This window comes from Geotrypetes seraphini, chromosome 1 (genome assembly GCF_902459505.1).
Source record: "Geotrypetes seraphini chromosome 1, aGeoSer1.1, whole genome shotgun sequence".
Lineage (NCBI taxonomy): Eukaryota > Metazoa > Chordata > Amphibia > Gymnophiona > Dermophiidae > Geotrypetes > Geotrypetes seraphini.
In genome coordinates, this window is record NC_047084.1 from 52,111,586 (window position 1) to 52,139,566 (window position 27,981).

The 27,981-nt window shown below is 45.1% G+C and overlaps 2 protein-coding genes across 3 annotated transcripts in view; one reads left to right on the top strand and one right to left on the bottom strand.

Moving 5' to 3' along the window:
- The window catches only part of CDC20B (cell division cycle 20B), a 121,658-nt gene that overhangs the window by 15,476 nt on the left and 78,201 nt on the right, over window positions 1-27,981 (top strand). The window lies entirely within an intron of this gene.
- GPX8 (glutathione peroxidase 8 (putative)) lies at window positions 1,384-27,893 on the bottom strand. Its single transcript, XM_033931365.1, has 3 exons — window positions 27,681-27,893; window positions 19,774-20,035; window positions 1,384-2,966 (listed from the first exon to the last, which is right to left on the bottom strand). The coding sequence occupies exons 1-3, from the start codon at window positions 27,882-27,884 to the stop codon at window positions 2,803-2,805; spliced, it is 630 nt and encodes a 209-aa protein (XP_033787256.1). The 5' UTR covers window positions 27,885-27,893; the 3' UTR covers window positions 1,384-2,802.

A 27,981-nucleotide genomic window follows, 5' to 3' on the forward strand; every position in this document is an offset into this window, starting at 1 on the left:
AGATCTAATCTAATCTGGTATTTGTGCATCACACTATGTCTACTGAGGTTCAAGGCTACTTACAGAAGAAAAGGGGGACATATTAATACATTGTGGAATACCTAAGGTAAACATTACAGTACAAGGATGCACTGAAGAAGTATGAGGACTATTGGGATTTCTCGAGGAGAGAATGCCGTTCCGAGTAGTGAGACAGGAGTTTGGTATTGCTCAGTGGAGTCGCAGGAGGTACATTAAGAGAGCAATTAGAGGAGGAATATGGTACAGCAAGAAAGTTGGATAAGTTGAATGAAGTCATGAGGTAGAAGGAGACTGTATTGGTTGGGGGAGAAAAAATGTGTTTAGATTCAATTTTCAAAACTATTTGGGGGTTTTTTTCTACCACCCATCCACAGAGAGCAGGAGTAATAAACTGTACATTGCATTAGGTAGGCCCTAATTATTGCAAAATACTGTACATACATACTTTGCAGGCAGTCTTAAAAAGGAAAGAACCTGGATAGTTTTACTTTGAAATAGTTACAAAGTATGCAGGCACTTAAGTACTTCGTGACAGTACACAATTACCTCCTTAAGGGTTTAACAAGTTCCCGGAAGAAATGTTCATAAACTATTATTAAGGTGGACTTTGGGGGGGGGGGGAGAAGAATCCACTGCATTTCCCTAAGGGAAGCAGTATGGATCCTTCCATGTTGATGTGCTTGGATTTGCCACTGTTGGGTTACCAGCCGTCCAGATTTCCCCGGACATGTCCTCTTTTTGAGGACATGTCTGGGGGGGGTCCAGACGGCTTTTCAAAACCCAGCACTTTGTCCGGGTTTGGAAAAGCCTCCTCTCAATCGCGTTGGGCAGAAGGCAATCAACGCATTCACAGATTGCCTCCTGCCTGACCAAAGCAGCTTCCTAGGGGCACGGGGTAAGGAATGGTCCTAAGCCTCTTAACTTTTCTTCTCCTGGGACCTGTGCCTAATCAGCCTGCCGCTGTATTCTGCTGCCTAGGTTCTGTGAACTCAGCTCAATTATCCTCTCCTTATCACACATATCCCTCCCTACCAGTACTTATCCTTCTCCTTCTCTCTAAAACTGCTCTCCTGGTGCTCCTATCATATACTTCTCACCTATCCCTCATTAATCATCTCCTATAACTCTCCTTCTCTTCCACCCAATGTCTTTCTATCTTCCACATGTCGAAAATCCCTTTATCTGTGTCCTTTACCCCTCCCCTGGTGGTCCAGCATATCCTGTGTCCTTCTTCCCTTTTATCTAACAGTACAACATATTCAATGTTTTCATTTTAATTATAATCTATTTCTTTCTTTTTTTAACTTTATGTTTTCTACAAATTTTTCTTTAGCGATGTATAGTAGCTCTTTTTCTATTGCATGTTTTTTTTTTTTTTTAATTATGTGAACCGCCCTGTTATTCTTTAAGGAAGGGCAATATATTAAATAAAATAAACCATAAACCATCTGTGTCCTTATTCCCCCATAGCCCCATCTTGCCCAGCATATCCTTTTCAATTTTTCTCCCTTACCCTTCAGTTCAGCGCCTCCTTGGTCTTCTCTATTTGCTGTTGCAGTACCACCACAGGTCCAGAACCCTGCAACAGCTGTAATAAGTTTGAAAGGCAGACCCTCACACATCCCTTTAATCTTATTACAACTACTGCTTATTCTGAACCTGGGGTACTGCTGTGGTAGCGGGGAAAGGAAGGCCAGGAAGATGCTAGACTGGGTGGGGGTGGGGGAGGGAAGGGGTTGGTTTCAATGAGTTGTGGCAGTGGTGGAGATTGGAATTCTTCAGGGTGCTAAACTGTCCTTGAGTTCAGCGATCTGCAGAAAACTGGTGCTTATGTTGGGTGTTTTTTTTTTTTTTTTGTTCTGCCAACTGCCGGCTTCCCCTCTGAAAAATTATTCAGGTCAGCCAAATAATGGCTCGTTGCCAGCCCTCTTGGAAGATAAAAGAAACAAACATACACATTTTTTTTCCTTTTTACTTTGACATTATAAAAAAAAAAAAAACTTTTTTTTTAAACAAAAATGTTAGGGAATATTTAATAGTGCTGTCCAGTGAGATGCAGATTTTTTTTTTTATAACTTCTGTACTTTTTTCTCCCCAGTTGGTAAGCTTTCCTCTGACTCTTGAGAACCTGCGGTACTCTTCTCACCATCATATTTAAAAGAGAGGTGCCTTTGCTGGAGTGTTGCAGTAGTATTACACGTGATACAGAGCAGAGTTATAAGGCCCCAAGTTAGAGCTTGTGCAGTGTCCACGGTCTCACCCAAATCCTGAATAAAGCACCACAGAAACTTACAGCCTTGAAGAGAACACAGGAGCGCCAGAGCAGAGCTATATTGCCTTTTCTGTTCAAGAACCACTGCAGAATGGTGACAAAATTGCCAGAAAATTAATACTCTAAAATCACAGCTTTAGCAGTTTCAGACTAAGAATGATATAAAACTGAAAGGCCTCGAAGGCAGTTTCTGATGATGTCATAAAACAGTACCAATGGCTCATGGGTTGTGGTGTACTTCCTTGGTCACTAGGGGAGGGTAGAGGTTGATCTTGTACCACGTGTGGCCTTAGTCTCAGTCAGCCTGAGCAGCCAAGAGGGTCTGAAATGTGGATCCCCTGAAATGTGGATTAGTGCTGCATTGATTGATGGATGGTACTGCTTCTCCTTCTGCTGGAAATAATAGTAACATGAAAACTAACAATCATTGTCCAAAAGTCCATTTTCAATGCCTTCATATCTCCTAATAAAATGATGTGTAAAGAATCTGAAAACATAAATAGCTATTCTCAAAGATCTGATTTCTTTTTTAAGATGATTTTTCTGACCAGGTTTGCCACTTCCCCCCGGATGTTCTCTATTGGGTCTTCGGGTCTCCAGACTTTCACTACTTTACCTTGAGGGTTGACAAGATACTTCCAGAAATTCCACTGGGGCATTTCTTTAGTGGAATCTGCAAGAAAATCATAGCATAAATATATTAAGGAGGTCATTTTCAAGGCATCTATACATGTCAATAGCAGCATTTATACATGTGGAAGAAGACATAGGCTTGGATTCAGTGAATGGCACCCAAATTTGGGCACTGAAAAAAATTGGCACAAAATGCTGTTCTATAAAGAGCACTTTTTAGCTGAACCCTCTTTGTAGAATAGTGCTTCGAGCCCGTGCTCACACCCAAACTTGGGTGCTGGTATTAATGTCAGCTGAAACTGGTAAATACTGGTGCTCAGTTCTTGACATTAAGGAGCAGGATTGGTGTTATTCTATAACACCGCACAAATTTTGGGAATGCCCTTTCCACTCTCCTGGCCATGCTCCCTTTTGAATTGCATGCTAGGGGATTTAGGGTTAGTAACATAGTAGATGACGGCAGATAAAGACCTGAATGATCCATCTGGTCTGCCCAACCTGATTCAATCTAAAAAATTTGTTGGTTAGGTTTTTTTTTTTCCTTCTTCTCCTTAGCTATTTCTGGGCTAGAATCTAAAGCTCTGCCCGGTACTGTTCTTAGGTTCCAACTACTGAAGTCTCCGTCAAAGCTCACTCCAGTCCATCTACATCAGGGGTCTCAAACTCGTGGCCTGGGGGCCACATGTGGCCCGCCAGGTGCTATTTTGCGGCCCGTGGTTTGTACTAGTGCTATCTGTACTAGTGCTGCCCGCTCTTTGTAGCGTCCTCCGGCTTTCCCCCTGGCCTCCCGCTCTTACCTTCAGCTAATTACCGCAGCCTGCAAAGAGGATCGCCGGTGCTGTAGTGATCCTTGCAGGTTGCTGTCGTCCTCAACAGCACATTCCCTCTGCTGCGATCCTGCCCCTGACATCAGAGGAGGGGCAGGACCGTGGCAGAGGGAATGTACTGCAGAGGCTGATGGCAGCCTGCAAGGAACGCAATAGCACCAGCGATCCTCTCTGCAGGCTGTGGTAATTAGCTGAAACTAAGACCGGGAGGCCAGGGGGGAAGCTGGAGGATGCTGCAAAAAAGGAGGGAACATGCAGGCCTTTGGGGGGGGGGTATTTATAAACTATGAAGAGTTTTACCTCATGCAAAGTTGTCATTTCTTTAAGACATTAACTATTTTTTCTGCGGCCCTGCAAGTACCTACAAATCCAAAATGTGGCCCTGCAAAGGGTTTGAGTTTGAGAACACTGATCTACATCCTCCCAGCCATTGAAGCCTTCCCTAGCCCATCCTTCCCCAAATGGCCATATACAGACATAGACCATGCAAGTCTGCCCAGTACTGGCCTTAGTTCTTCAATATTTACTATTATTTTCTGATTCTAGATCCTCCGTGTTCATCCCACGCTTTTTTGAACTCTGTCACCGTTTTCTTCACCACCACCTCTCTCGGGAGTGCATTCCAGGCATCCACCACCCTCTCCATAAAGAAGAATTTCCTTATATTGCTCTTGAGTCTCCCACCCCTCAGCTTCAAATTATGCCCTCTGGTTTTACTATTTTCCTTTCTCTTGAAAAGATTTTGTTCTACGTTAATACCTTTCAAGTACTTAAACGTCTGAATCATATCTACCCTATCCCTCCTTTCCTCTAGGGCAGGGCTGCCCAAATCCGGTCCTCGAGATCTACTGGCAGGCCAGGTTTTCAGGATATCCACAATGAATATGCATGAGAGAGATTTGCATACCGAGAAGGCAGTGCAGGCAAATCTCTCTCATGCATATTCATTGTGGATATCCTGAAAACCCGGCCTGCCAGTAGATCTCGAGGACCGGACTTGGGCAGCCCTGCTCTAGGGCAGTGATTCCCAACCCTGTCCTGGAGGAACACCAGGCCAATCGGGTTTTCAGGCTAGCCCTAATGAATATGCATGAGAGAGATTTGCATATGATGGAAGTGATAGGCATGCAAATTTGCTTCATGCATATTCATTAGGGCTAGCCTGAAAACCCAATTGGCCTGGTGTTCCTCCAGGACAGGGTTGGGAACCACTGCTCTAGGGTATACATATTCAGGGCTTCTAGTCTCTCCTCATAGGTCTTTTGGCACAAACCTCCTATCATTTTTGTCACCCTCCTCTGGACTGCTTCAAGTCTTCTTATGCCCTTCGCCAGATACGGTCTCCAAAACTGAACACAATACTCCAAGTGGGGCCTCACCAACGACCTGTACAGGGGCATCAACACCTTCTTTCTTCTACTGCTTATGCCTCTTTTTATACAGCCCAGCATCCTTCTGGCAGCAGCCACCGCCTTCACTGTTTTCTCGCCTTTAGATCTTCAGACACTATCACCCCAAAGTTCCTCTCTCCATCCATGTATATCAGCCTCTCCCCTCCCAGCATTTACAGCTCCTTCCGATTATTAATCACCAAATACATTACTCTGCATTTCTTTGCATTGAATTTTAGTTGCCAGATTTTAGACCATTCCTCTAACTTTTCTAGATCCTTTTTCATGTTTTCCACTCCCTCCTCGGTGTCTACTGTGCCTAACAATTAATAAATTGGCACTATTCTATAAAAGATAGACACCTATTGCATGATGTCTAGTGGAGCCTATCTCCAAAGTAGGTGTGTTTAGGGGCAGAGAAGAACTTAGGCCTTTAAAACCCTGGCCTACATTATAGGTGCCTAAGTTTTAAGTTAGGTGCGATTCTGTAATAGGCGCCTAACTGTGATTGACAAGAGATAGGCGCCTATCTTTTTAGATGCTATTTACAGCAGTGTTTCTCAGCTCGGTCCTGGCGTACCCTTTCGCCAGTCAGGTTTTCAGGATATCCACAATGACTATGCATGAAAGAAATTTGCATTTAATGGAGGCAGTGTATGCAAATCAAGTTTATGCATATTCATTGTGGATATTCTGAAAACCTGACTGGCAAGGGGCACTCCAGGACCAAGTTGAGAAACATTGATTTACAGAATTTCCCCCTTTAAGTGTAGTTTATATTGTAGTCCCATCACTTTAGTGAACTTCCTATGAACTGCTTTTACCTTATCAACATCCCTTGCAGATTTGGTCTACAAAATTGAACACAATAATCAAGGTAAAATCTCATCAGTTCTTTGAACAGCAGTAATATTACTTTATTTTTTTACTGGTGGTACCTTTCTTTGTGCACCCAAAGTTACCTTTAGCTTTCCCGTTTGCTATACCACTAACTAGCTGCCATGAGGTCATCAGAAATGATCAATGATTTTTTTTGTAGGAAAAAAGGTACTAGTACTCTTGCAGGCAACCTTAGGGGTGGGATCACTATGGCTCCACCTCCTATGCAGTGGAGTAGCAAGCGTAGGAGGCGCCTGAGGCATTGGCACCCCCCAGCCTTTTCTCCACCTTTGCTCCTTCCTTGTCCCCCTGCCGCGTGCATGCCTTCCTTTCCCCCTGTATCTCTTTAACTCTTCGCTGGTGCGAGCAGCATCTCCAACCTGCTGCCTGCAACGGCCTTAGCTCTCCCTCTAATGTCACTTCCTGGTCCTTTGACCAAGATGTGACTTCAGAGGGCGAGTCGAGGCCTGTGCAAGCAGCAGGTTGGGGATGCTGCTCGCACTGGCAAAGAGTTAAAGAGGTATGGGGGTGGAGAGGTGCCATCACCAAGACGGCACCTGGGCCCATCTGCCCCCTCCTTACTATGCCACTGCCCCTACAGTAGCTACACTCTCTCCCTTCCACTCCCGAGTCCATCTCACCCTCCACCTTCCCCTAATCTAACCTCCCCTCCTCCTCTTCCATTACCCCATCCCATTGACATTTCTCCCTTCCTTCTTTCTTGTTCTCCCCACAGAGTCCAACATTTCTCCCTTCTGCCTCCTGTGCTCCTCATTCACTCACACACACACTGACTCTCTCTTCCTTCCCCACCACCCGGCGGTCACGGTCTGGCATCTCCTCCCTTCTGTCCTCAACCCCCTTCTCCAAGTCTAGCCTTCCCTTTGACTTTTCAAAAGTTTTCAAAAGTCAGCAGTGGCAGCAGTTCCTAAACACTACCCTGCCACTGGCCCTGACCTTTTCTCTCTACTGCGACCCATCTATACTACTACTACTTATTATTATTATTATTTCTATAGTGCTACCAGACACATGCAGTGCTGTACATTAAACATGCATGAGACGGTCCCTGCTCAAAAGAGCTTACAATCTAATTATGACAGACATACAGGACAAATGGTGAATATATGTACATTTCGCTATGGAATTACAGAGGGAATGATGAGGTAGAGAGGGACTAAAGAGGGAATGGCAAACAGATTTTTGGGCTTTGCAAGTTGGTAAGGTTAGGACTTAAATGCAGTTTTGAAGAAGTGGGCTTTAAGCCTAGATTTGAATACCGCCAGAGACGGAGCCTGACATACTGAATCAGGCAGGTTGTTCCAGGAGTGTGGCGAAGCAAGGCTGAAGAGACGGAATTAAGAGTTGGCAACAGAGGATAAGGGAACAGATAAGAGAGATAAGAGTTCCCAGGGCGGGGAGTTGAATGTGAATTGAAAGCTGGTTCCTGAAAGAAAGATAGAAATAGAAAAGGAAGTTCTGGAAAGGTTTAGCACAGACAGAAGAAAATTATTTTAGTATAAGTTGAAGCCTATGTTTAAAATAAAAACACTTTTTATTTTATCTGATGTACTTCCTGTTTCCTCAGAGGTGGGCTGTGGTAGAGAGAAGAGGCCAGGCTGGCAGCAGAGCAATGTTTGGGAATCACTTCTGCCACTGATTTTTGGAAAGCCAAAAGGAAGGACAGACTCAGGATAGGGGTTTGAGGACAGAAGGAGGGAGATGCCAGATCACGGTCACTGGGGGGAGGAGGATGGGGGAGATGAGCATGTAAAAAAAGTGCCAGTACATTATACTAGCACATACCATCACAAAATATGCTCTAGAAATGATAAGCCCCTGATTCCTTTCCTTCTTGATGGATGCCAGTTCATCACGACTGGAAAGGTATTTGGTCTTTAGAGTTCTGTATTCTAAATGCATGATTATGCATTTTTTAAAATTAATATTAATAACACTGGCTTTGTTTATAGAAACACTTGAGTCCAGTGTAACTGAATCAAACATCAATATCTTTTAACATCTGGACCAAAAAGGCTTGAAATCACTTAAGTAAGTAGTTAAGGACGCCTCAGCCCCACCACTCCACCGTTGTAATTTTATTTAGTATTACACCGGGAAGGCTGTGTGGTGCCTCATCATCGGCAGTCCGATGATGAGGCACCACACAGCCTTCCTGGTGTAATACTAAATAAAATTACAACGGTGGAGTGGTGGGGCTGAGGCGTCCTTAACTACTTACTTAAGTGATTTCAAGCCTTTTTGGTCCAAATGTTAAAAGATATTGATGTTTTTTTAAATTAAAGCATAGTTACCATAAGTTTGGCTGTTTTCTTTTTTAAAACCTTTGTATTTAGTTCTGGCTTGTTTACTCTGTTGCAAATGGGCACATTTTCCTTTCTAATTCTTCCTCATTACCATATGTAAAGACTGGCCTACACCCAAGCCTTCTGACAACCTGCTAGGTATTCTTCCTTCCAGAGATCACTCCATTCACTGTCACTCTGTGAACCCTATTGCTCAGCAAGTTGTTCACCCAGTTCATAGTTTATGTTCCAGTTCCCAGATACATTAGCTTGCTCATCAGCCTTCTACTGTATATGGGGATGGAAGGGATTTGGCTTACACCTTTTTCAGTAGTAGCTCAAGGTTGGTTACATTCAGGTACAGTAGCTATTTCCCTGTCCCTAGAGAGCTTATAGTCTAAGCTTATAGCTGAGGTAATAGAGCAGTGTCTCGCAAACTTTTCGGCTGGTGGCACACTAAATCCAGTGCCCCGGCCGGAAGACACCCGGAAGTGCACAAGACCCATCTTGCCGTGACCTGCTTCGGTGGAGGGACCCGGGAGGTGTGGGGAGAGGAAGAGAGACGCCGGCCAAGAGGAGAGTCATCTGCATCGGCTGACTTCCTACAGGACGTGCCTCTCGCCATGAGAGGCACGACCTGTAGGCAGTTAGTTGGCTTGGATGACTCTCCTCCTCGCTAGTGTGTCGTGGCACACCTGAAATCTCAGGAGGTACACAGTTTGCGATACACTGTAATACACTTCTCCCTCCGTATTCACGATTTCAGCATTTGCGGTTTTGATTATTCACGGTTTTTAGCTTGCTGGCTCCTCCCCCCCAAATTACATCAGTTTGCATAGATAAATCACTGATTCCATGCATTTACAGAGAAAATCACTGATTCCCAGCACTTTCTTCACAGTGTTTTGCCTCTCCTTCAGGAACAGGCCAGGTCTTCCACCATGTTATTTGCGGTTTCACCATATTCACGATGGTTTTTAACAGAAAACAGCAAATAACATATGAAAAAGTTATTCACAGTTTTTCTGTATTTGAGGTTCTGTTAATCCCCTATCACAGCGAATACGGAGGGAGATGTATAGAGGGTTAAGTGACACTAGTGACTTGCCCAAGATCACAAGTTGCTGCAGTGGGATTTGAGCCAGGCTCTTTTAGTTCTCAGCTTGCTACCCTAACCATTAAACTACTTCTCTACTGCAAAAGTTTCAAGTTTATTTAAAATTTGTTTAATCACCCTATCATATATTCAGGGCGATGTACAATTCTAAAAATATTTTATAACAGAACAAAAAGTTCATATAACAAATACATGACTTTCAAAACAGACGGGACTAGTAGTGTAAATAGGATAGAAATACAATAATTGGAGGCAGATGAGACAATCAAGGAAAATTACAAGAGGAGGGATTTTGATTGTTTTTTGTGGTTTTTTTTTAAAAAAAAGGATGGATTTTGCTTTAGTTTTGGGGATTTTACGATGTCTAGCAGTCAAATGCATCTTTAAAAAGAAAACATTTTAACTGACTCTTAAATCTACTGTTTCTTTCCTCCCTTAAGTAGATTGGCAAGGAATTCGACAATTGGGGGGCCATGACGGAAAAAATGTATTGTCTTCGTATATTAATGGTTTTAAGTGATGGAACAGTTAACAAATGTTGGTCAGTAGATTGATGAGTTCTAGTGGAAGCGTAGGGAATTAGAATCCTGTCAATAAAAGCTGGAGACTTATGGAGTTGGGGCTTAAATGATAACAGACATATTTTGTAAATTATTCTATGCGATACTGGGAGCCAATGAGAATTTTTAAGAAGTGGTGAGAGAGACATGGTCGAACTTTTTTGCATTCATGATAATTTTAATAGAGGTGTTTTGAATTAGCTGTAAACGCCGGAGTCTGTCATAGGGGAAAACACCCTCCAGGGATTCAAGACAAAGTTAGACAACTTCCTGCTGAACAAGGACGTACGCTGATAGGGCTAGTCTCAGTTAGGGCGCTGGTCTTTGACCAGAGGGCCGCCACGTGAGCGCACTGCTATGCCTGATGGACTGTTGGTGTGACCCAGTAGTGGCAATTCTTATGTTCTTTTTGAGTAATACCCTTGAATAAGGCGTTACAGTAATCGATTTTAGAAATGATCAGTGAATGGATTAATATGTTTAAGGATTTTGGTTCTAACCATTTAGAAATAGAGCGAATTTGCCGAAACCTGAAAAATGTTGATTTAACTATACTGCTAATATGATCATGATAGGTCACATCTACTGCATCCCTGACCTACTATTTTGTTCATTTCTTTAAAGAAATCAGTCCAATATTTCCCTTTTTGAAAAGCAAGTTGCCTGTGATCCAGTGTACCTAATTAATTTCAAGCTACTGCAACTATAACCAAGGCAGGATGAAGAAGCCTCTTGCTTAAAAAAATAAAATGTGACATATAGAAGATGTGTCTGCTTCTATAGGGTCTTTCTTTGTGTGCTTCTGAGCTTGTTTAAATCTGTGACACACGGGCATTTCATGCTATTAGTGGGGCTGGGGGAACAATGGTTGCCAGTGGCCCGGTAAAGCATCTGGTGCTGAGAGCGCCCAGGTCCCAGTGGGCACAGAGAGAGCAAAGCAAACTGCTATTAACACTTCAGTGACTAACAGTTGATACTGAAACAGAGAGCTAGAAATGTCATTGCTATCCCTCTGGTTTGTTCTCCTTTTCTTCTGCTTATTCCCTGGGGCCCTGTTTTATTTTTTTAAAGAGACTCGAGTCCTGTATCTATGGGAAAATCTTTGGAAAACAGATGGAGAGAAAGGTATCATGATCTAGCATGTGCATTACAAGTTTTTGTCGTTGTTATTCTAGTGACAGCACTTGGAAGAGACCATGTGCAATTAGTAGTTATATCCATGAATGTGACTATAAGCCATCTGGGTGATAAAATAAATGTTCATAATGCAGTGCAGGAAATAGTAATAAATAACAGACTCCTTTAAAAAGTCATGGTAGAGGTAAATACTCTGATGCTCATAGTAATTCCTGTGAGTGTCAGAGCATTTACCTTGCTAGCTTACGGTAGAAACATCTACCGTGGCTTTGTATATGGAACCCAGTATTACTGGAATAGAAATAAATCAAGAATTAGAACAGAGTGGCAGCATAAAGAGAATCTCAACTGAGTAATTAATCACTTTTCTAGACTATAAGCAAAATGCAGTTACAATCTGTGTCCCTCTAAGCGGAGCATATGAACAATCGCTCATACATTCTAGGAGCATCGCTCACAGATTTTATGTGGTAGCTCACAAAATACTTACAAATCTGGAAAATTGTTGGTTTTTAGAACTTGTCGCTCACACAACAAATAATTGGCACACACCCAGCTAATCCTTGTTGGAGAGATAGGTTCAAGAAAGTTCTGATGCTGGAGAAGATATGTGTGTTGGTGGTGAGGATTGTGATGCTTGGGGGATCAGATGGATGATAGAGGTAGGGAAGGGTTGGAAGGGACTGACTTGCTGCCGCCACAGCGGTTTTATCTATTTTTTTTACATTTGGCATCGCTCTGGGACCTGTGTTAAATATATTAGCAGGGAGCGCAGGACAGGTACACCCACACAGTGGCGTGCCTAGGGTATGTGGCACCCGGGGCCCATCATTTTTTGACACCCCCCCCCACCCACCCTCCATGTAAAAAATATTTTTTGTAATAACCATGAAACGGTATAAATGGTCAGAATAGAAACAGGGAGTGAAAATATTCTTTTATTGAACCTCATATATGTAACCATTATTCCAAACATAACATAACATAAATTATGTCTGAATTGTCATGACATCAGAAGTACGTATGGAGTAGTTGCAGGTGATGCTTGGGACAGTTCTGATTGTGTTAGTTCGGTTTTATGTGTTTTTTGAATAGAAGGGTTTTTATTTCTTTTTTGAAGGTTTTGTAGTCTGTGGTCGAGGTCAATAGGTTGTAGAGTTGGGGGTCGAGTGTTAGGAGGTTGTCGAACAGTTTTTTTCTTTTGACGTTTTTGGTTAGAGGGTGTGTGAATGGTGTGCGAGTTCTCCTATGTCTGGTTGAGGTGGATTTAATTATTTAGCTGAAGAAATTAGTTACCCCCCCCATTCCACACACATTAATTCTCTTCCATTTTTGTTCCCATTATAAAAAAACACTGATAAGTTCCCAGAAAAAAAATACATTAAAATAAGAAGTGAAACCAAAGGCCCCTACAGATGAGAACATAACATAAGAATAGCCTAACTGGGTCAGACCAATGGTCCATCATGCCCAGTAGCCCATTCTCATGGTAGCCAATCCAGGTCACTAGTACCTGGCCAAAACAACAAAGAGTAGCAACATTCCATGCTACCGATCCAGGCCAAGCAGACACTTCCCCATGTCTTAATAACAGACTATGGACTTTTCCTCCAGGAATTTGTCCAAATCTTTCTTAAAACCAGCTAAGCTATCTGCTTTTACCATAACTTCTGGCCACTTCATTTTTAAGCTTAGATCTTTCCTTCCAAACAGAGACCTTGCTAGATGTCAAATACAACACAAGGGAACTTCACACGGACTTAGCGGTGCAGGAAATGTGAATCTCCTCATACACCCACCTATAGTGCAAAAATGTGCAAAGGTCTGTTTTTTTTCTTTCGATCACTAGATAGCCTAATGCCACACAAGCAGCACTGTTACAAAAGGTCAATGCTAAGGTTAACAAAGTTTCCTTCCTTGGACCACAAGGAGATACTGACAAACCACTGGAAGAGATCCCAAAACAACTACCTAGGCACAATACCCAAAGACCCACTCAGTGTGTGAACCAGTTGAGTGGAGTGGACTAACTGGGGGGTGGAAATGGGCCCGGAGTTTGCTCAGGAGAATTTCCCAGACCACCTCTTCCTCTCAACACATTGACACACTGCCACCACCACTACCACCACTAGGAACACCTCACTGGGTAGGCCAGCAATGCTTATAAACTTTATAAAACACATTATTATATTTTTTTAAAAAGCACATATTTTAACAACTCTCTGACATCCTCAGCCTTTCCATTCACAAAAATAGAAGGAAGAAAAGTTCCCATTTCCTGCTATCTCATGTCCCCGGCCTATACAATATTTTTCTTCTGCAGACCCTTCAAAAGTCTGACCAAATCCTCATTTCACTTGCATTATAAAGTACTGAGGATGCCATCTCTCTTCAATCCCAGGTCCTAAAGTCTGAGACAGTAGCGCAAACTGCCCAATTCAGGAAGAAAAATTTCGATTCTGCCTATTTAATTGGTTTTTCGATTCGATTTCCCGCCCAGTTGGGTGATTTTTTTCAAAAATCCTGGTGGGTTTTATAGCTTTTTCACCCCCTTTGGCTTCTCCTAACCACACTGGCGCTGTGGTGTAAATAAAATAAAGAAACAAAAAGGACTTTTCCTCTCTCTGTTAAATCCTAGCTCACGTTTGCGGTCTAACACCAGCTCTGGCAGGATACACATTTCAAATCTGACATATTGTAATCACAAAACAGAAAATAAAATTAATTTTTCTACCTTTTGTTGTCTGGTTATTTTTCAAATCTTGTTGGTCCCAGGCTCTGGTTGTCTTCTGATAACTTGCTTGCCAGGGTCTCCTTCTTTCTTCATGCTAACCATCCATCTGCCATCTCTGTCCTCCCTTTCCATTTCCCTTCCCTCCCCAGGAAGTCTGGTATCTTTCCTTTTTTTCATCTCCCTCCACAGATCCACCTTTTCTTAATTACCCTTTCATTCGGCATCTCTCCCTCCTTCCCCACCACCCCAGGGCCCACCATCTCTCCCTTTCTTTTCCCAATTACCCTCCTATCCAGTATCTCTATCCCTCCTCCAAACCATCCCTTGTGTCCAATTTCTCTCCCTTTCTGTTCCTTCCCTCCCTAAATCCCATGGTCCATCATCTCTCTCCCTCTCCTCTATTTTCAGACCCATTATTTCTTCCCCCCCAAAGTCTGGCATATGCACATCTCTTTGAACACCCCCTTCCCTCTGTGTACTTCTACACCAGTGTCCCCCCCAAAGGCCTGTCCCCCCCCTTGAAGGCCTGCACCACCCTTGAAGGCCTGCACCCCCCCAAAGGCCTGCACCCCCTTGAAGGCCTGTCCCCCCCATTCCCCCCTTAAAGGCCTGCCTGTCCTCCCCCGAAAGCCTGTCTCCCCCCATGAAGGCATGTCCCCCCCCTTTAAGGCCTGCACCCCCCTTGAAGGCCTGCACCCCCCGAAGGCTGCACCCCCCCAGAAGGCCTGCACCCCCCGAAGGCTGCACCCCCCAAAAGGCCTGCACCCCCCAGAAGGCCTGTCCCCCCCTTGAAGGCCTGTCCCACTCTCCTGTCCCCCCCTTAAAGGCCTGCCTGCCTGTTCTCCCCTTGAAGGCCTGCCTGCCTGTCCTCCCCCCTGAAAGCCTGTCTCCCCCCATGAAGGCTTGTCCCCCCCCTTTAAGGCCTGCATCTCCCCCTGAAGGCTTGTCCCTCCCCTTGAAGGCCTGCACCCCCCGAAGGCTGCACCCCCCGAAGGCCTGCACCCCCCCCGAAGGCCTGCACCTCCTTGAAGACCTGTCCCTCCCTTGAAGGCCTGTCCCACCCCCTGTCCCCCCCCTTAAAGGCCTGCCTGCCTGTCCCCCCCTTGAAGGCCTGCCTGCCTGTCCCCCCAAAAAAGTCTGTCTCCCCCCCATGAAAGCTTGTCCCCCCCCTTTAAGGCCTGCATCTCCCCCTGAAGGCCTGTCTGCCCGCCCCACCCCAAAGGACCGCTCGCCCCCCCACCCCATCCAGACGTCCGGTTCTTCCCCTCTGGCCTCCCCGCACCATTTAGAGTAGAAGCAGCCTGCAGCAAGATCGCGATGTCAGCGATCTTGAGCTGCTTGTGCTGTCCTCCGCCGCGGACCCGTCCCCCTCCTCTGATGTCAGTGGAAGGGGCGGGACCGCGGCGGAGGACAGCATGAAGCAGCGCAAGATCGCTGACATCGCGATCTTGCTGCAGGCTGCTTCGGTACTCTTAATGGTGCGGGGAGGCCAGAGAGGAAGAACCAGATGTGTGTGGGGGGGGGAAACGGACGCCGGAGCACCCCCTCAGGGCTCGCACCCAGGGCGGATCTCCCCCCCCCCCTTGGTACGCCACTGCACCCACAGTATATGCTGGGGCATGTAACCATTCAATGCAATAGGTTTCTGCCCTGTGCATTAAATGCAAGACAGATGCTGGGCACATCCGTTGCATTTTGTGCACAGGCTTTGCACTTATCTCAGTTTAGGATGTTGTAAATGCAAAACCTCATTGTACTTGGACAGCAAAAGAGAGGTGTATGGGGATACTGGAAAAACTGAAGGAGTTGATGATATGCAAAGTAATCTAGCATGGGTATCTTGGAGGGCTGTCAGAGGAGGAGACTGGTGTGTTCCTGGCCTTCCAGTTTGAGAGACACCTCCTTGCTGATGACATCTGCTTGGGCCTTCAGCTTCCTCTAATTTCAAGCCTTCTACTTGATGCATGGCTGCTGCACTGTGTGGCTATTGGTACACAGCTGAAGGGATGCGGTCAAAAGTAAGCTCCTCTTTGGTGGCTAATGAGTGCCCTGAGACTTTGTAAAATTGTATTTAATTTTGTTTGATGGTTTCTTCTGAAGCTTGGAATTAGAAAAGATGGGGAATAGACAAATTACGACCAAAGTATTTGTTCCTGGTCCTATAAGAGGCTCTATGGATAAACATCTCCAGCTAGCATTAAGTATGACAGCAAGAAGTGATGGTTCCTTGTTTCCAGATCTCTCCTAGCTCTCTGGGTCTTTTTTTCTAAGTTTATATTTCTCTATTTTACAAGATATTATACAAGCAAACATCACTTGATATAGCAACAGGAGGCTATACCAGTGGCATAGCCAGACAACCTATTTTTATTTTATTTAAAAAAATTTCTTACTCGCTAACATCCTATAATTCTGAATGAGCTACAAAGTAGCACTCATAATTAAAATAACAGACTATCATCAAACCTATAAAACTAAATATACAAAAAGTCCAATAAAACATCACATTGTAAAAATACAAAGCATCACTGAAGCAACTCAGCCTTTCAGCTTTATGAGAAACATCTCTCAAAAAGCAATGTTTTAATTAACGTCCTAAATTTTGGGTGGGCCTGAGGCTAAAGAGGACGGGCATCTCTTTTTCTCCATCCCCAGCCTGTGCAGCAGCCTCTCTCTTTCTCTCTCTTTCTCTCCCTTCCTCCCCTCTCCCCTCCCCCTCAGCCTGTGCATCATTTCTGTTTCTCTTCTGGCCGCCAGCAGCAGTTCCTTCATGCTGCCGGTGGCTGTCCTGAAAGCCTCCCCCCTGACACAAAACACAAATGTGTCAGAAGGAAGGCTTCTGGATCAGCTGCTGGCAGCATGTAGAAAGACTGCTGCCAGCGACCTATGGCTGTTAGGTGGCCCGGTCCACCCAGGCTTGCGCCACGGTTACGACCCTGGGCTATACAAAGCATATTTTAAATACAATTAAGAAAATAAAAGCAAAAATATAGAAATATCCACCTCTAGGAGTCCACAATTCCAATAGAGAATCCCAGACATTAATCATAGAAACTTACAAATCTGGCCGATATTCAGCCTGTGGTGGTCAGCGATTTTATTAGTGTTTATCATTGCCATCTAGATTAGCTCCTAATATTCAGTACCAGGCCATATCCAGGAACCAACACTGAATATCATGGGCTAAATTTGGTGGGGATTGCCACTGGAGATTATGTGGGTCCTGACTGATATTCAGCCAGGGCCCAAATAGGACAGTCGCTGTACCTTAAGAAGGCTATGGCATTACTTGAAAGGGTTCAGAGGAGAGCGACACTTCTGATAAAAGGTATGGAAAACCTTTCATACACTGAGAGATTGGAGAAATTGGGTCTCTTTTCTCTGGAGAAGAGGAGACTTAGAGGGGACATGATAGAAACTTATAAGATCATGAAGGGCATAGAGAAAGTGGAGAGAGACAGATTCTTCAAACTTTCAAAAAATAAAAGAACAAGAGGGCATTCGGAAAAGTTGAAAGGGGACAGATTCAAAACGAATGCTAGGAAGTTCTTCTTTACCCAACGTGTGGTGGACACCTGGAATGCGCTTCCAGAGAACGTAAGAGGGCAGAGTACGGTAATGGGGTTTAAGAAAGGAGTGGACAATTTCTAGCTGGAGAAGGGGATAGAGGGGTATAGAGAGAGGATTACTACACAGGTCCAGGACTTGTTGGGCAGCCGCGAGAGCGGACTGCTGGGCACAATGGACCTCAGGTTGGACCTCAGGTCTGACCCAGCAGAGGCATTGCTTATGTTCTTATGCAGGCCCCAGCTCAGTATCAGTAGGAGCTGCATAACTGTATTTTAACTTTAAAGAAGCCCTAATCCTCTTATGGCTTTGAAAATGCCCCCTTTCTACTCCTTCCACCAGCCCATTAAAATCATCATCTCCACTACCTCTACCCTGAGGTTGTTCCAAACGTCCACTACCTTTTCTGTAAAGAAGCATTTCCTTAGATTACTCCTGATTCTATCCCCTTTGAACGTCATCTTATGCCCTCTCATTCCAGGCTTTCCTATCAGTTGAAAGAGTCTCACCTCCTGTGCCACATAGATATTTAAATGTCTTTCTCATATCTTCTCTCTCCTGCCTTTCTTCCAAAGTATACACATTGAGGTCTTTTAAGTCTGCTTTAAGATAGAGACCACTGACCATTTTAGTTGCTACTCTCTGGATTGACGCCTTCCTGTTAATATCTTTTTGAAGTCACAGTCTCCAGAACAGCACACATTACTCTAAATGAAGTTTCACCAGAGACTTATACAGAGGCACTTTAACCTCCCTTTTCCTGCTGGCCACCTCTCCCTTGGCACTTAAGCATCCTTCTGGTTTTCATGATTGCCTTTTTTACCTGTTTGGTCACCTTGAGATCATCAGCCCATGTGCATAATCCTGCATTTTTTTTTTAGCATTAAATTTATCTGCCAGCTTCTGAACCATTTTTCAAGCTTCAGTAGATTCCTCCTCATGTTATCCACACTATTACAGAGTTTTTTGGTATCATCCACAAAGAGGCAAACCTTACCAGACAATCCTTCCACAATATCACTCCCAAAGATATTAAAAAGAACAGAGATAGTGAGGGGCAGCTGAGTAAGTGCATTTGTAGGTCAGTAAGAGGAGTTTGAATTGTAGTCTGAAATGGATGGGAAGCCAATGAAGTGACTTTAGGGGAGGGGTAACATGAGTATAGCGGCTCTCCTGGAATATGAGTCATGCAGCAGAATTTTGGATGGATTGGAGGGGAGCACGATGGTTAAGCGGAAGCCCTGAGAGTAGCGAGTTGCAATAATCTAAGCGCAAGGTGATGAGGGCATGGATAAGTGCTTTGGTAGTGTGCTCAGAGAGGAAGAGTTGGATTTTGGTAATATTATAGAGGAAGAAGCAGCAGGTTTTAGCAATATGTTGCATCTGGGCAGTGAAGGAGAGAGAGGAGTCAAAGGTGACAAAGGTGACCCCAAGATTACAAGCAGACAAAACAGGAAGGATGAAAGTGTTGTCCACACTCCGCAGAGACTGAGAACGAGGGAAGCGGAGAGGTAGGTTTAGGCGGGAAGATGAGCAGCTCTGTTTTAGCCATCTTCAATTTTAGATGGCGGTGAGACATCCAGGCGGCAATGTCGGACAGACAGGCTGAGACTCTGGTCTGGGTTTCAAAAGAGATATTTGGTATTCCTCCACTCCTGTATATTTTGCAAACATACCCCTCAAAATTTTTGCATGCTGCTGCTTTCACAAATAAATGTCTTTTTAAAATTGCTGCTTACATATTTATGTCAACGTACATGTATAAATAGCTCCTAAAATCACATTATATAAGTTGTAGTATAATCAGGGCTTTTTTTCAAGGGGACACTAAAGGTACTGATTACAGGCACCTTTTCCACTGCTTGATAAAAATGAGCCATGGTCCCCAAGCATTAATAAAAGACTTCGGGTTTTGCACACTCAGTTGCCCCTTTTACAAAGCTGTAGTAGTGATTCTCTGGTGGCAAATGCACTGAAGTCCATAGAAATTGAATGAGATTCAGTGCATTTGCTGTGGGGGAATCGCTACCGTGGCTTTGTAAAGGGAGCCCACAGTGCTGCCTTTTCATGGATTCTGTGGCAGGTTGCAGAGGACCTAGCCACTGTAGGGTGAATCCCTCAGTGATCATCCCACCCCACTCCTGAATAATGGCCTGGTATTTTGAGTAATGGCACCATTTTTGCTAGAAAAAATGCACTGAGTATGATGTAGTACAAAATGTCCATATAAGAAATTTAATCAGCGTAAAAGATCAAACTGGCTTCATTTTTTCTATGTTGCCAAAGCAAAATTTAAAAAAGTGCAGGAATAGTGGATACTTATAATTACCGGTCAGAAATTTATAAACAGGCTCAGCCTCCGATCCAAAGATTTTAATCTTGCTGAAAATGGGGAAAGTGATTTTGTAGTTCTTTCTGATAAAACTGTCAATCTGCAGGTTGGAGCCAGGCTCAGAATCTCCAAACTGGTTGCAGGGGAAGGCAAGCACGGTGAAGTGGAAGGGGCCTAATTCACGGTACAACTCCTGCAGTGCAAGGTATTGCGCCTCTGTTTGTTGGCACTGGCTGGCCACATTTACAACCAAGGTTGCCTGCAGGAAAGAGGAGAGAAAGCAAGAGATGAAAACCCATCCAACCAAAACAGTAAATGCAGCAAGAAAAGCAAAATCCACTTGGAATGGAATCCTGTTAGTGTTCCTTATTACATGGATTGTACATCAATGTTATTTTGTTCAATATTCAGTGATTTAAATGGTCAGGAGAGGCTTCTAGCTATTTAAATCACTTGTCTAGGGCTAACCATGACTTCAATGTCACTTAACCAGATAATGCTGACGAATATTCACAGTTAGCACCTAAATTTGTGGGTGGTCTGGAGGCGGAGTTGGCATTTATACAGTTAAATGCTGATATTCAGCATTTAACTTCATAGAATTATTGCATAAACTGGGCCACATAAAAAGTTGCTCTATCTTTATGTGGTCCATCTTATGCCAGTGTCTTGCAAACTTCTGGAAGCCACAGCACACTAATCTCTGTGCTGTGGCTGGAGGGCATCTGGAAATGCGCGGATGTCGACGTGATGATGTCACATGCATGCGTGATGTCATCACACTGTCGGCTGCCCATGCATGAAGACCCTTCAGACAGGGCCTTGAGCCGCCCTTGGGGAGGTGCTGTAAGAGGAGAGGCACGTAGAGGAGGAGAGGTACTGGCTGACAGTCTACAGAACGTGCTTCTCGCTGCGAGAGGCTCATTCTGTGGGCAGTCAGCTGGCACTGGCGCCTCTCTTCCTCGCGGCACACCCGGAATCTCACCGTGGCATAGTAGTGTGCCACGGCACACATTTTGTGATACTATGCCTTATGCTGTTAAGTGCTGAACATTGCTCTTACTGCAGAAGTCTTAGCTAGCTATGTATGCCCAGATATCCAATGCTAGTGCCTAGACATGGCCCAGCATTGACTATCTGGGAATAAAGCCACTGGCGGCCCAAAAATATGCTGACTGCCGCCGGCTGAATATCGGCCTGATTGGGTCTGACAGTCAAATAGCATGGTGACTAGAATTAGTTAAAAGCCAGTAAGGGTAAGTAGCGTTCCCCCCTCTCTTCCCTGCCCTCCCCTGCCACACATGCAGCCCCTTCCCTTTCACTGTACCTTTTTAACTGTTCCGGGTCTCGGAAGTGACATCAGAGAGAGTGCCGATGCCGACGCAGGCCGCAACCTCACGCCGGGTAAGTTAAAAAGGTACCGGGGAAGGCAAGGGGTGCGAGCGCATGGCAAGGAGAGGAGCGGGCAGGGAGAGGAAGGAAGGGGTGCTGCGCCCACCCCCCTTTCTACGCCACTGATACCGGCTATGGTGTTGACTTATTCCATGTATCCAACACTGCTTTCTGTGTAGGTATCAATACACAGATAGGGAGCAATTCTCTAAAGTGTGCTAAAATTTAGGTGCCAAAATGCAGTGCACTGTGTGCAAATTCTGTAACAGCATCTGGGGGTTCATAGTCTTAAGCGCGCGAGTCAGACGCACGCCGACAAACGAGCGCCGACAATTCAGCGCAGGACTTCATCGCACCGAAGAAAAACCTTCTTGTATAGGGCTCCGACGGGGGGTGGGGGGAACCCCCCACTTTACTTAATAGTGATCGCGCTGGTGTTGGGGGGGTTGGAGGGGTTGTAACTCCACATTATACTGTAAACTCAACTTTTTCTCTATTTTTTAGGGAAAAAGTTAAGTTTTCAGTATAATGTGGGGGGTTACACCTCCCCAATGCCAGCACGATCCCTATTAAGTAGAGCGGGGAGGGTTCCCCCCACACCCCCTGTTGGAGCACTTTAAAAGAAGGTTTTTCTTTGGTGCGATGAAGTCCTGCGCTGAATTGTCGAATTGTCGGTGCTCGTCTGTCTCGCCCAGATTCCATTATACGAAGCTAGCGCAAGTCGGCATTTAAACACCACCTTTTAGACGTATGCTCTCTTACACCATATCAACAGCAGGTCTAAACGTGTGCACCTACATATAGCAATTTAAGTCCTGATTCTCTAAAAGATGCCTAAAGTTAGGTGTCTAGATCGGTGTGCCTAGCCGATCTAGGCACCTAACTCAATTATTTAAAAAGCCTTAATCAGTGCTGTTAATTGAAAATTGCAATTAAGCTGCAATTAAATCGCAATTAATTAGATGGTAGGTGCCTAACTTGGTAGGCCCGTACCACTTCGAGGTAGATGTCTACACCAAGGGGTCTACCAAAAGTACGCGTGGTTAAGGGTGGACTGTGGGCGGATCTTGGGTGTGTTCTGACATGTGCCTAACTGAGGCACACTCATTTAAGTCAAGAAAACCCTGGAATAAATAGAGTGTGCCTAAGGTTTCAAGCCTACCAGTGCCTAAGACCGCTTTTTGCGCCACTAAGCATGATTCTATAAACGGCGCCTAACTTATGATCAGTGTTCCCTCTAAGCGGGCGGGTGTTGTGAGCAAACTTTTTTCACCGTGAGCCAAAAATATCGGGCGCCAGCAAGTTATGAGCCAACTCGCCCGATTCTCCTCTCGCCGCCCTGCCATCTGCCGTACGCCTCTTCCGATCGTGCGCTGTGACGAGAAACGTGTGCGCTGCGATGTAATATTTTGTGCGCCAGCGCACGCCAGCGCAGCTTAGCGGGAACACTGGTTCAAATGGTTTTATTTATTTCCCCAAATTTATTTTTGTTATACGCATTGAAAATATTTGATATTGCGTTTAAATCAAAATCTCAATAAACTTGAAACGAGTGCCCGTGAGATTGTGGGAGGGTTAAATACTCAAAACTTAGAAGTTTTTGCTACGCCAGCTTTCTGGTATCTTTACATACAGTGGCGTACCTAGCATATGTAACATCCGGGGCCCATCATTTTTTGGCACCCCCCCCCATCTGTAAGAAAAACATGATTTTTAGTAACAAACCACACGTCACACATGAGTACCTAGGAAAAGGCAGCATCTTACATATTGCAGTGAGCAGTACATCAATACACCCATTGTAAAACTAAACAAGCCAGACCAGCACAGATCAATCCTACACCGTCAATCCTAACAGAAAACCATGTCTTTCGAACACACAGAACACAGAAAACACCTTCGCCTAGTAAGGAATATGTAATCACAAACTAACCCCTCCCTCTTTTACAAAACTGTAGTGTGGATTTTAGCTACGGAGGTAACAGCTCTGATGCTCATAAAATTCTGAGCATCAGAGCTGCTACCACCAAGGCTGGTGCTAAAAACGCTTCACAGTTTTGTAAAAGGGGGGATAAAATAAAAATACATAGACAAAGGTTAAATTGAACCAGCAAGAAGCTGGACTCTGCATACAATGCTTCACAGAAACAGTGACACATGTCTCCTAAAGCAATAAATAAATAGAAATTTTTTTCTACCTTTGTCTTCTGTGGTTTCTCCTTTCCTCATCTTCTTGTAACTCTCTTCCTTCCATCCACTGTCTGCCGTCTCTCTTCCCCTATATGGCATCTTCTCTCCTTCTATGCCCCTTCCAGAAACTGTATGCCTCCCCCTTCCATCTCTCCTTTCACCCCATTGGTCTGGCATCTCTCTCCTCGCCTTCCCTCTCCCACACCTCTCCTCATCGTCTGGTATCTCCCCTTCCCTGATTCTCTGGCATCTCTCTCCTTTCCTTTTCTTCCATCTTTCGCTCCCCCTCCATGCTCTCACATCTCCCCCTTCCTTTTCCCTTAGACTGGCATACCTTCCTCCTACGCTCCAAGCCCTGGCATCTCCTTTAATTCCCTCCCTCATCTTCCTTCTCCCTCCAGCTGGGTACCGCAACACTCTTCCCTGCAGCTCTGCACTTCCCCACAATTGCCATGCTTCGGTTCCTCTTCTTCCTTCCTTCCTCCCCCCCCCCCCGCGGGACCCTGCGGCACCATCAACTCTTACTCCCTCTAATGTCGGCCCTGCAGCTCCAGACTTCCTCGCACCTTCTCCCCTCCCCCTTTGGATCGCTATTATTTTAAATGTTATAGCCGCGGAGCTGTATCCATCAGTGGAGATGTCTAACCTCGGCCTGCCCCGGAACTCTTACTGCAGCAGACGCCCGTCTAGGCAGGAACAGGAAGTCACTGTTGCAGTAAGAGTTCCGGGGCAGGCCGAGGTTAGACATCTCCACTGATGGATACAGCTCCGCGGCTATAACATTTAAAATAATAGCGATCCAAAGAGGGAGGGGAGAAGGTGCGAGGAAGTCTGGAGCTGCAGGGCCGACATTAGAGGGAGTAAGAGTTGATGGTGCCGCAGGGTCCCGCGGGGGGGGGGGGGGAGGAAGGAAGGAAGAAGAGGAACCGAAGCATGGCAATTGTGGGGAAGTGCAATCCCCCCAATGCGTCCCCTTACCTTACCGACGCGTGTGTGCGCTGTGAAGAGAAACTTTGCGCTGCGATGTAATATTTTGTGCGCGAGCGCAGGCCAACGCAGCTTAGCGGGAACACTGCTTATGATTGACATTTGCGTTTCTCAGTGCCTACATGTTAGACACCATGTGCAGAATCAGGGCTTTAGTGCATAAGTGAAAATATTCTAATCTGTGCCCATGCAATTGTGACACATCCATGCCCGGCCATGTATCTCCCCCTTTGAACGTCAACTTGCATTTAAAAGTTCTATTCAACTTGCACACTCACATTACAAAATACTGCTCAGTACATGAATAGCACTTATATACATTAATGCAACATTTATGTGCACAAGTGACAGTATGCTACAAATTTAGCGTGCAAATGGTGCTTACCGTACATTTAGGTGCTAAGATTATAGAATTAGAGGTCTGTGTGTTCATTTTGCCAACACTGTCTCTTTCATTTATGTTTGCCCTCACTCCTCCCTAAACCTGGCCCCTTCTTTTGTGAATAGTATTGAGTCATTCAGTCAGATTTTTATCTTAATGCTATATATATAAGATTTGAAAATCTACAGATGGAGAATTTATACATTCCCAAAAACAAGGCAGACTACCCTAGGGTTACCAGATATCCGGATTTCCGGGGGTCCGGACGGCGTTTCAAAACCCAGTACTTTGTCCGGGCTTTGAAAAGCTTCCAACAAATCCTCATCGGGCAAGAGGGCATCTGTGCATGCACAGATGCCACGCGCTGACATCACGCGCACGAATGCATGATGTCATCACATCGTATCCAAGTATGCACGGATGCCCTCCTGTTTGACGAGAGCAGGCAGTGAGGGGTGTGGCTAGGGCAGGCCTGGGGCTTAACGGGGCGGAGATGGGTGGAACTGGGTGGGCCTGGGGGCGGCTCTAGGGGTCCAGATTTTCCGTTTGGAAAATCTGGTAACCCTAAACTACCCCACAGTGGATACACAACAGATAAAAATATGGGGAAGGAACTGTATACATCAACCTGAGATGAAGCAGAGTTTATTAAATATAATCAGCTAATATAAAACATATAAAAAATATATAAAGGCCAGTCTATCTTGTCAAGACCCTACACAGATCGTGTTTCAGCTTTGATAGAGAAGCCTGCCTCAGGGGTACAGAGAGCTGTTTCTGTGTATGAAGCTACGCAGCTCCAGAGCGATACACTACTTTTCCAATACTTGCCAGCATTTCACATTGTGAAATATAACTTATTTTTCGCTCCATAAGACACCCTTTTTCCCACCCAAAAGTGGGTGGAAATCTCGGTGCGTCTTATGTAGCGAAGGTACAAACAAATGTACCCCCCTGCGTACCGTTTAAAAACACCCCTTCCGCCATCACACCTTTTTTAAAACAACCCACTCGCTGCGCTGCCACACGCCCACTGTACCTTTGTTAAACACCCCTCTGCACGCCCACCACCACCGCACCTTTGTAAAACCCCAAGCCCCCCACCCGCCCGCCATCTGCAGAACTTGTTGCAAATGACCTGGTGGTACAGCGTGATCTCTCTCTCACTAGCTGTCTCCTCCTATTTTCCAGCCAACAGCGCAGAGGTCAGGAGCAAAGCTTTCTGCGCTCCTGCTTTGACCACGCTGCTTTCTGAATGGCTGCGATCAGTTCTCGCGGGACTCGTGAGAACTAATCGCAGCCATTCAGAAAGCAACGTGGTCAGAAGCGGGAGTGCGGAAAGCTTTGCTCTTGACCTCCGTGCCTCCGGCTGGGAAATAAGAGGAGACAGCTAGCCAGAGAGGAAAGGATTTTAAAAGGTACCGGGGGCGGGGGGGGGGGGAGATTTTTAAAATACCAGGACAGCCGTCTAGGGAGGGATTTTAAAAGGTACCGGGGGGGGAGGGTATGATTAAAAAAGGTACTGGGGTACGTAGGAGATATGGGGGATGATTTAAGGTACTGGGGGGGGTATGTGGTGGGTATGGGGGGATGATTTAGGGTACGTGAGGGGTATGGGGCCTGCCTGCCTGTCTGTTACTAGGCCTGCCTGCCACTAGGTCACTAGGCCAGCTTGCTTGAAACTAGGCCACTAGGCCAGCCTGCCTGTCACTAGGCCACTAGGCCTGCCTGCCTGCCACTATGCCTGCCTGCCTGTGCCCTGTCCCTGCCTACCACTAGACCACCAGCGGGGGGACAGGTACACAGCCTGCCCGGATCATTGTAGGGAGTTTGGGGGTGATGCATCGCGGCAGGAGAGATTGGCTATCTCCCCTGCCGTGATGCGATCACCCCTCTACCCAAACTGCCACAAACTGCAGCAGGAGAGATTGGGCATTTCTCATGCAGCGGGTCGCGGTAGTTCGGATAGAGGGGTGATCGCATCGGGGCAGGGGAGATGAGCCATCTCTCCTGCTGCGATGGTTGTGGTGGGGTGGGGTGGGTGGGTAGGTTGCCGGGCCGCTGAACTGATCGCAACAGCCGCCATTAGCTCAGCGTGCCCTTTTTCGGCACTTATACCTGTTTTGACTTGGTCTAAGTCAAAATGTATAAGTGCCGACTAGGCAACCTGTCAAAAGCTTTGGTTATACCTACTGTACGCCTAGATGTAGGTCGAACAACCTCCCGCCCTTTCCCCTCCTCTAAAAACACCTCTTTTCGCTCTATGCGTTTAGAGGCAGGGGAAAGGCCTAAGCTGGTTTTAAATACATCTAAAACCCGCTTTGGTTATGGGTACTTGGACGATCAGGCTTTTTGATCATCCAAGTACCCATTTAGGCCACTTTTTAGACAGTTTTTTTTATTATGAGCCCCATATTGTCTTTTAAATATAGATTCTATGTTTCTATACTAAAAAAGGTCTTTTCCATTTTCTCTTTTCTTTCTGTTCTCTTTCTCTGCCATCTTACACAAACCTACAAATCTGAGATAAAACTACTGTATGTAAATGCATTTTAATTACTTTTCTGTAAAAGCAGTCTGCTGTGAATTACTCTGAAACTTACACACTTTTTAAAGGATTGCACTACACATTGACATTCAGTTAAAAACTTAAAATATATTCTGTGCTGAAGAATTCAAGGAAGAGGCCATCTTATTACCTTTTTTTGTTTGAAACTTTTATTCTGGCATATCAAAACGCAAAGAAGAAAAACTCTGATCTGACTGTACCAGATAAGCAGAGAAGCCACACAGAGACTGGTACATCCATCAATTAACTTGGAGCCTGGCAGCTCTATTACTGGATCCATTACAGTACACATAAAATGATATAATATTCTTCATCAAAGAAATACAGTATAGATAAATTTGTGATAGCATGCAATAAAAAAAAGGTTTGGATGATGCAACTTACTTTGCCTCTGAATTTTCCTAGAGAAATGATCTCTCCTTGGATATTCTTCACTTCAAAAGAATAAAAATCTTTCACCTCAGGTTTAAAGAATTTTAACTGTAGCAGACACAGCAGTGCCGTGCATAAAACCATAGAGAGAAAAACACCAAACACTCTAGCTTTTGGGACAGAACATTTTAGAGGATACGTGGACAGTGCCTCCATCTTGGAGAATGTCAGGAGGAGTCTAGGCAGGCCTGGAATGTGTGTAAGGAGGAGCTGAAATTCGAAACCCCCCTGAACCAGAGCAGTCTTGCACATC